A 9,766-nucleotide genomic window follows, 5' to 3' on the forward strand; every position below is an offset into this window, starting at 1 on the left:
TACTTTATTATGCTATAAAATGGCTCCATGTGGCTGGAAGACATAGAATACTGTCCTGTTAGTTTTTAACACATGACTAGGTTGATTTGGATAGATACTCTATCTGGATAAAGAAAATCATTTGCTTTAAAAAAAAAATATTATTACTGAGGTTATCCTTATCTGATAACATTCATTCAATGAACTGAAGCAGTTAAGTTTTCCCTACATGTTAAGGACAGAAACAGTTTTCTGTCACTGTGCCCACAAAGCCTGTGTGTAAACAGGGGAGTTTGGATCTATGCATGCTTTTTGTGGGGACTTCCCCTTATCGCCACTGCTTCCCACAGCAGGCGACTAAAATGAATTGTTTCTACAGATTAAAAGGTCATAGTTTCTGCAGCAGGAAGGAACCTCAACCTTCTGTCTGTCTGGGTTTTATCCTCCCACACTGTGGAGACGTGCAACAGCTTACCTGAGGAAAGTAAATGACGTATATTTTTTTCTTTCCTTTAAATTCTCTGCTGGAAATTATCCCTGTATATTGTAAGGTGTTCATTTTTCCCCCCATAGACCAGTAACAGGAACTTGTGTACCACAAGTGTTGCGTGAACCACAATTTGAGAACTACAGATTTGTTACCGAGCGAGTACGACATTTTGTCAGCGCATTTATAGATACTTGTCTTGTTGTGCATGTGTTCATATCTGGGTAATCTGTACCACTTCCTGCCACAGGCAACAAGATCAGCTTTGTGTGTGTGTGTGTGTGTGTGTGTGTGTGTGGTCTTTTCTTAGCTATAGTCCGGTGAGTGTGTTATAGTACTTTGCACTAGGCTGTTCTCAAAGTAAAAAGTAACAAGTTTGATGTGCAGCACCACTTTTCAGTGAAAATCCTTCTGTACCTCTGGCTCTATTCCTGGTCTGTTTCTCTTGATCTGACTTGGTGAAACAAACAGAAAATTTTCCCCTCAGAGTTCAGAGTTGTTAAATAAAGATGTGGATTTTAACGCCTCTGATTTCCCAGGAAGTTGTGTTTTCTTTCAGACTTCAACTCTCTCACGCTGGAATGGGTATGATATTTTTATGGGCTTAAATCAATAAAAAAAAAGGGGGAATTTGCCTTTTAGACTGAAAAAACACAAAATCTTAGCAAGTCATTTTGGCCTAGTTTTTAGTGGATGAGTCTTAGTAGACTTGAAATAACACAAAACGAACTGAAAAGTAACTTTTGAGCAAGAAATAAGAGCTTGTTTTAGGTCAATAATTCATTAATATAGATTTTTTTTGAAAGTACTTGTTCCACTATCTGATTATTTCACTTATAATATGGGAAAAATATCTTGCTATAAATAAAATAAGCTGCCAGTGCAACTACATATTGATCAATATTACAGACCAGCTCCGATATCTTTCTCAAAAGTTACATTTCAGTTATTTCAAGTTATACTTTCAAATCATTATTTTAATGTTTAAAGCAAAGACAAGCCTTATATTTTATTACTGCAATTTCCTTTTTTTTTTACTCCCAAACTTTTATCCCAAAAATCGCTGTCACATATTGAAATTCAAGATTCAACGCAAAAATCTTATTTTCATGGTAAAGTTGAGAAACTGCAACACAAAAATAAAATCAAATTTCATGAAGCAATATGAAACTAAAGTATAGATCTGATTAGTGACGCTGACTTGGTGTCGATATTATGGCTATTTTGGATGGATCCGCCCACCTCCACATTTGACCAAGGTGAGCTTCATCAGGGGGAACGTGGAACAGCTGAGGCAGAAAGCAAGCAAGAAGACTGAGGGAAGGAGACTAAGATGGAGGAAACTGAACTGGACATAAAACAGAACTAAAATCCAAGAGGAAAATCATTACTTTCCATTATTATAAACGAGAACCATCCAAAATAAAAACAAGAAAAAAGTGGGAAACTAAAACCAAAGGAAGGAACCTGTATGTTAAGACTCACACAATAGTCATAAACACAGAGAAATGAACTGAATATGACACAATCTCTTAAAAATAAATGATCAGAAAACCCAACGCCAGGTAAACACGCTGTTGTCCTGACGGTCAGCATTGTACCTTATGTTTATGGTGTCCAAACCTTTTGCCCCGGGAGGCAAAACTGGAGAATCCAGGTTACTGCTGGGCCATAAAATGAATTAAATTAAAAATAAAATAAAAAAACTGTGTTTATTGTGATTTCTAAAAAGAAAACGTTAGGCTTAACCTGCTCAACAATAAAAAAATTTCATCAAATCTGTATATTATATAAAAAAACATTGGATAAACACTCTTTTCCAAAACGTAAAGAGGACTTCAGACTGCTGCCTTTTCAAAAAGAAAAACAGACAATTTCCAAACTTTGTGGGTCAGCAATTATTTTTTCTTTTGTTGGCCAAATTTTTTAGCATTCTTGACTTGGGGTCCAGGGCCAAACAAAAATCATGACAAGGGCCACAGATGGTCCCCGGGACCAGGCCAGATAAGTTCATATATATATATATTATATGTGAGCAGAATACCAGAATACTGGAAATATAATGATGCAGCATCAGAGGATGTGGCTTTGCGAGGTGGGGGTTTTAATGTAGGTCATAAACCTCCATCACTCTGAACAGGAACCACATCAGAAGAGTTACAAACATTCGCTGTTCATTACCTGTCTTCAAGTTAAGCTTTCAATCATGTCAAGCTGACCCTGCTTGAAGCTTTAGTCAGGATTCTGACAGAAAAGGACAAACAACACAGCTCATATGCCCACAATGAAACACGGTGGTGGCAGAATAATGCTAAGATGGAATTTAATGCTTTGTCGAGTTATGAACAGGTCCAAATACAAGTCGGCTTTCGGAAGTCAAAAGATAATCACCAAAGGAAACACTTCACAAGCGGAAAATCTAAATTTTGAAATGGCCTAGCCAAAGCCCAAGTCTGACAGAAAATGGACAAGAGTGGTGCTCTCAGTCAGAGATTTGATGATATTTAGTAGATAAATATTACCAGTGGATACAGACGGGCTCCTACCAAAGAAATCTGAATGTTGAAATTGAATCTTGGTCACTTTTTATGTAATTCCTCTAACAGGTATTTATGATATTTATGACAAATTAAGGTTTGAAAATGATTAGTCAGTTCTCATGTTAACATCACAACATCCTGACATTTACCAGTTTTTTTCACACTCAGTGACTTGGTTTTTTCCACTGGACAAAGAGGCAGCAGTGGTTTCCACAGCCACCAGAAAGAGAAATAGAGAGAGAGAGAGAGAGAGAGAGAGAGAGAGAGAGGGTGAGAGAGGGTGAGAGAGAGAGAGAGAGTGAGTTAAAACCACCAACTTTCTAAAAGGAAGCGAGTTGCATATATAAATTCTCAGAAAGAGACAGTGAGCCTGAACATCGCCATCATCTGAGGGACTTAACTCTGAGGCACAATGTCGGACTTTGATTTAGCTGATGCGCTGGACTGGTGAGCGGAAGAACATTTTCTACACAAAGTGTCTGTAAACGGAAAGGCTGTGATGTATATTAATATGTGAAATTTAATGTTGTGGTTGAAGATTTTATTGTTTTTTTAAATGCCTGGTAGATTTTTTGGTCTTGCTCTAGGATATCCATTGATTAGCTTCTCCTTTAGCATTTTGCTATTTTGATTGGTTCGTTACCCACCTGCGGTCTTAATAGTTGGGGTCCACTGGGACCCCGCGAGCTTTTTACGCTGGTCGCATTGACCCCGCGTACGCTTTTACGAGGTGTGTGTGTGTGTGTGTGTGTGTGTGTGTGTGTGGTTTTGAGAACTGGGGCTCTAACGTGACAACCTCCCACTTGCCCCACTAACAGACCGTGGCACTGAGTGTTACGCCGAGACCGCGCGTGAAGGTTACATTTTAAAGTGACAGTTTCTTGCAGGTTTCATGATTTTCTGGAGAAAATAGAAACATTCATTTCAAACTAGAAAGTTTGTTGCTTTTACAGTTCTCGTTCTCTGAGCTGAAAGCTGCAGGTAACAAGTGCAGTGAGAGTATAATCACACCTCATATACAGTTACCACGGTAACCATGAAGTTCATCAGATGACGTTTGACACGCCGCAGTGGTCTAACCACTCTCTAAATGAGTGGACTGTGTTTTATTAGCTGTTCTTATAGAATACCGTGTTTGCTTTATTCCCTCCAGAACGTTGAAACAAAATCATTTTAAACTCAAGTGTTTACAGATTTCTGAACGGTTTTTAAAAAATTTTTTTTATCGTATTATTAAAAACCGTTTTCTCATTTACGGTTTTTGATAATATAACAATACCGAGCTGAGGTAGAATGCTTCACTAACATTTTTTTTTAATTTTGCCATTAGCTCACCTGACAACAGACGTCCCCCCAGTGACACAGAGGTAAGATTTATCATTCAGGATAACTGTCATACATTGTAGCTGAGTTATATTAATGTTTTGATGTAAAAGTTTTATCAGTTTCATTATTTGTTGAAAAAAACCTTGAATCTAAAGGATGACTCATTCTTTAGTGAATTATCTAATCAATGATTGGAGAGGGTTTGCATATTAAAAACAGCCTTAGCTTACTTTCTTCATGCTAATGCTACCACTGCATGAAGCTGCTTGAAGGTTTATTGGTCTTTACTCTAACATAGGTCACCTTTAATAAATGAATAATTAATCATTTATTTTCACCATTTTACTAACTCTATTACATACCAAAGGCATTTAGCGACATGTCAAACCGTTGCCTTTCAGGAAAGACGAAGCATTATTCAGTCAGCTGTCAAGTTTTATGAAAAACACCCCGAAAACTCCCAGCACATTCAAATTCAGTAAAACCCTCAAATTGGCACCAGGTGTACTTTCTTCTCACCATGCAGTTATGAGGCTGATGATGTGCCGTATAAACACTGGACCTGTAAAATAATACCAAGAGGTGTAGCGACCCACAGTGATGTTGCTTGTGGGCTGTTTTTGCTCTCTCCAGCAGGATGTGGAGTGTGACCTGAAGCTCAGCGAAGACCTGAACCTGATGGTCACCCGCAACAGGACGACCATGAAGAGAGTAGCCAACCTGGTGCTGGCCGTCAACAAGCTGAACAAGTCCCTGTCTCTGTGTGGCAGAGACCTCAGCGACGTGGCGCTCTGCGGCGCCATCATGGACTGCATGGTGGAAGGTTGGTAGTAAAATGCGCCATCGGGGGAATAAAAATAAAGTTCCTGGTATTTTCGACAAAAATTGGGCCTGTCTTTGGAAGAAAAACACTAATCCTGAGTTTTCATGCGTCCTTTTCCTGAGATATCTAGTAGGGATGCAATGATTCACTTTTTTCACTTCCGATACCGATATCTAAGGTTTAGTATCGGATGAAGCCGATCTGATACAGAAAAAAAAGGCTGAATTGACCTAAAATGTTTTTTTTTGTTTTTATTTTGAAACACAGAAATGTGCAGAACTGAAATTTTATTTGGTAACTCTGCACCAATATTGTCACAATCTTGGTCAAACATGTAAACACAACAAATGTTAATTTGTTCAGTCAGTTTGATCAGGAGTAGAACAGCCGATGTAAAATAAATAATAAAGCAACTGAAACTGATCAGATCAGTAGGTTGACTATTTTTGGTCAAACAACAAACTTTCTTTCAAATGACTCAGAAAGTGCAATTATGAATTTTAAATATAATGTAAAATAAGTAATGCAGCAAAACATAGAATTAGACTGACTAGATCTGCCCTTCTGAATCGGACACATTGTCACAAATATTCTTTCTTTTTCAATATCTGGACTAGTCGAGACATTAATATTGGATTAATATTCCTAATATTTAACACTGCATTTATCTAAGATTTTTATGGTCAATAGGACATTTACCTCTGTGGAAAAAAAAAAAATCTGATCTGTGTCAATACTTTCAAAATCTGTCCCTAAAGTCTTTTTTTTTTTGTTGAAAGATCTTGTCGTCTTTCTCTCCACAGAAATCGTTTTCCAGGAGGCATGGAACACCTTCTCAGGGAAGCCGCTGTTCCAGCGGTGCAGCAGCGTGTGTGAGGTCACGGTGAGCGACGAGCGCCAAAAAGATTTAATCTTGACAACAAGAGAGATGAAGCTGCAGGCCATCACCCTGAAAGCCGGAAACTGTGATCGCGAAGGTGACAGAAGAATGCAGGAAGTAGAATTTTGGTTTTTACAGATTGATAAAAAAAAAAAACGTAAAAAATGATGGTAAAAGTGCTGCATTTACTCCTGGTACTTTAATTATTCCATATTTCCGTAAGTTGCTATTTTCCACCAAAATTCTACACCCATCGTCCCAAAAAGGCAAAGAAAACTTTCTTTCTTTCTTTTTTTTTTTACATTTTTGCTTTTAATTTTTTAAATAAAGCTTAACACATTGCGTAAAAAGTAAAGCCCAAATGTTGCTTATGGTAACTTTCTTATAGGTCAGATGATTTTCTTTCCATCACCAAATGCAGACAGAAAAGTGTTTTATTCGTAATGTTCAGAATTGCACATTTTTTTCTAATTCAAATAAAAGGGAAAAAAACAGGAAGAAAAATATGGAATCATGAACCAAAAAAGTTCTTCTGACATGAAAATGACAGGGTGATCCCATAACCTTTTGATTCTATTTTTGCCAGTTACGTATGAATGTGGGATGATGCTGGAAGTTTACAGTAATATAACCTTCAGTTTGTTTTCCTCACTCAGTGAACTTTAAGATGTGCCACTACAGTCCGCCCTCCACCATCAATTCTTTGACGGTTCTGTTATCCGTCTCTAAGAACCTGCACATTTCTTGCTCCATGGAAGATGGGAAAGTTTCGCTGATATTGGAGGTAAACACAAAATCATACAACAGCCATATTTTTATCCCTGAAAGGATTTTTTTAACTCTTACAGTATAGTTCTAGCTTTGATTTTGCTGTATTTAAATGTGCACTTTTTAAAAATATGTTTTTAGAGACTGGTTCACTTTTATGCAATTACCTTTGGCAGATTTCAGCTTAAAGGAACATTTTAGGGTAAATAGAATCAACGTTCAACATGTGGACAGTGGCGCTCATGAAAGGGGGATAAGAAGGGGGCCATGGCTCCTGCTTAAAATATGCTGAGTCATAACAATGTCATAGAAAAGCATATAGTCATCTTCTTCAAAGACATAAATGTAAACTCATATAAATAAGAAAATACAAATTAAAAATAAATAAATAAAATTATATAATTGTTTTTGATGTGCTCCCCTAAAATGTTTGGCCACTCCTATAATTTTTTTCTGATATGATTAGGATTTGATTATAATGCCAATATTCATTTCTTAATAAATAACAGTCATTTTATATTGATTTGTCTTTTGAGAGATTCCTATCTTGTTTTGCATCAGGAAAGGAAAGTTATTAGCTGAGTAAAAATAATTTAAAATCTAAATCAGGCAGACTTGTGAAGAATTTTGGACTTAGCTGCGCACACACTAAAGAATCAGAGCATTCCCTTTGCTCAACTTGTTCATTGTTCTTGATATTGACTCATCAGCCTGGGGGTAAATTATTACAGTGGTGAACAATATAAATGTGTACAATTACTTTATTCCAGCGTCTCTGTCCTCTGTGTCTGTTAGCAATACAGCCAGGAGTCTCTGAATGAGATCAACCAGGATGACGGCTTGGACCGCTTTCTCTTCTTCAAGACGACCCCCCCCGGTGGCTCCCTGGTCAGCTTCGAGTCGGTGAAGTTCCGCGGCTGGTTCATCAGCACTTCCTCTGTGGACGTCGACCCCTCGGTGGAGATGTGCCAGGTGGACACCTCCTTCAGGGTCACCTGCTTCAACGTCAAGCACCAAGAGAAGAAATAGAAATTTAAGCTGTTTGTATTTCTTTGCTTCACCACTAGATGGAGCAATAATATACTTATTTCCTGAGGTTGCGGTAAAGCGCCTTTCTGAGTTTTAAGGTATGAAACGAAAATATCTTTTTTCAGGCAACAAAAAATAACTTGTATAATGTTCTCTGTTTTGCTTAGTGGGAAGTAATGTAAGAGGATATTCCTAAAAAATAATTGATGTAATGCTTTTTTTTAGCATTTGGTCTAACGTTATGAATGTGTCATGTTATCTACTTATTGTGTGACTATGTTAATGTATTTTGTTAAATTTGTAATAATGTAAGAAGTTTATTTTGTATTCAAGTTTATTTTGGAAATGGTGTGGATGTATATAACAATAATTATCTATATACAATTCTGAATATTAATTTCATGCTATCAGTTCAGATAAATTACATGGATATATATATATACAGTATGTATATCTGAAATGAATTTTATATAAAAATACACCTTTTTTCTTTTTGAATATTTGCATTTAAAATCTTTCTTCTGTCCTATTTCAAGTTTTGTTAAACCTGTATTTCTATACTCATATTCAATAAATTAGAATATACTTTCTGACTAGGCTCATTTGTCAAACTGAAAGTACATTCAAAAATAACTTAAGCATAATTTGTCATTAAATTATAAAATATTTTTTTTATTGTACTATTGTATTGTCACCTTTTTAAAACAAAGGCATGAGCCACCTTTGCCAAGTGTTTTGTGTTTTTTTTTTCCTAAATCACTTTTTAGCAAAAATGACATATGCCATTTTAGGACAGTGACAATATCCATTTAAATGTCATGTTTTTGTTTAGTTTAAGTAGGAAATTGTCATAATAAACACAATCAAGGCCAGGAAAACAACAGTCTGTGTGTAATTGAGCTGTGTAATGTGTTTCATGGAGCGGTAAGTGAACTTCTCAACGACATCCTAATTTATTGAGTGGGTCTGTATTAGAGAGCACGATGGGCTCGAACTGGAGGAAGCTGGATATTTTTGGTGTTGCAGTGACCCCTGGTGGTGACACGTCATCCTAGACCTAGAATCAGCCAATTAACAACAGCTTTACATTTACTGAATATTCAGAACAAGAAGGCGGCGTTTTGTTGCCGGCGCCATGGATTCTCCGCTGCAAACACAACAGAGAGCAGAGTTTGGAAATGCCTAAATGAGGGCATCACTATCAACTATGATATGGATTTTTATATTTCTCCTGAGAACAGCGAAGAGACACTTCATATGTGCAGTAGTAGGTCATTTATGCAGACCTTCAGCACGAATTTCCTTTCAAATTTGAGCTTTTAAGGTTTATTTCATTAAAACTGCTGAAGTAACATCAGTCAATATTCAGTCCACAGTCAGTGATGGTTTGGTACCGTGTCCTCCGCTTGTTCTGGTCCTCTGGGTTTTCTGAAGTCCAGGTAACAGTATCATATTGTTTATCAGTTGCTACAAAAAAATTCACCGTAAGAATTTTGATCTATTGTCGTCTTGATAAATTTCAATTAGGGATGTTAAATAAAACAACAAAACTGATAATAATATTATTGGAAATGTTATTTTTGATATTATTTCTCATCAATATCAGTAAATTAAAAAAAACAATTGAATGCAGTTGCTGATATAAATCACACTTCTTTAGGTAAGTGTCCTGTTTGGAGCATTTTAACAGTATTTGTGTTTGTGGTGCTATGAAAGCTGCACCAGGCGACCACAGCTGTACAGCTACATGAAGAAGAAGTAATGAATAGTTCCTACTGTCTCTTTTATCATTGTCATGATAGTGACACTAAATATTGCAATACAATTCTTAAGTCCTTGTCACCCACCACCAAGTCCACGGTCAACACAACCGTCTACAGAGACATTTACATCACTTCCTGCTTCCTTCTGCTGATGGAGAAGCTGATTTCATT

At 36.7% G+C, this 9,766-nt stretch overlaps 1 protein-coding gene across 2 annotated transcripts; it reads left to right on the forward strand.

Annotated features, from left to right (window-relative positions):
- Window positions 1-3,335: 3,335 nt before the first annotated feature.
- Window positions 3,336-9,369, forward strand: il1b (interleukin 1, beta). 2 transcript variants are annotated; one of them, XM_028024620.1, is made up of 6 exons: window positions 3,336-3,453; window positions 4,337-4,373; window positions 4,966-5,155; window positions 5,959-6,132; window positions 6,692-6,819; window positions 7,599-9,369. In XM_028024620.1, the coding sequence occupies exons 1-6, from the start codon at window positions 3,419-3,421 to the stop codon at window positions 7,830-7,832; spliced, it is 798 nt and encodes a 265-aa protein (XP_027880421.1). In that variant the 5' UTR covers window positions 3,336-3,418; the 3' UTR covers window positions 7,833-9,369. The 2 variants fall into 2 exon arrangements, with proteins under 2 accessions (XP_027880421.1, XP_027880423.1); XM_028024622.1 differs by having other exon boundaries at window positions 3,341-3,453; window positions 4,969-5,155.
- The last annotated feature ends 397 nt before the right edge of the window (window positions 9,370-9,766 follow it).

Source organism: Xiphophorus couchianus, chromosome 8, assembly GCF_001444195.1.
Source record: "Xiphophorus couchianus chromosome 8, X_couchianus-1.0, whole genome shotgun sequence".
Taxonomy (NCBI): Eukaryota; Metazoa; Chordata; class Actinopteri; order Cyprinodontiformes; family Poeciliidae; genus Xiphophorus; species Xiphophorus couchianus.

Excerpts from the sequence above, each read along its gene's own strand:
- il1b (XM_028024620.1), top strand. The coding sequence starts at position 3,419 with ATGTCGGACTTTGATTTAGCTGATGCGCTGGACTG. Across the intron at positions 3,454-4,336 it reads TTAGCTGATGCGCTGGACTG|CTCACCTGACAACAGACGTC; the intron begins GTGAGCGGAAGA and ends TTTTGCCATTAG. Across the intron at positions 6,133-6,691 it reads CGGAAACTGTGATCGCGAAG|TGAACTTTAAGATGTGCCAC; the intron begins GTGACAGAAGAA and ends TTCCTCACTCAG.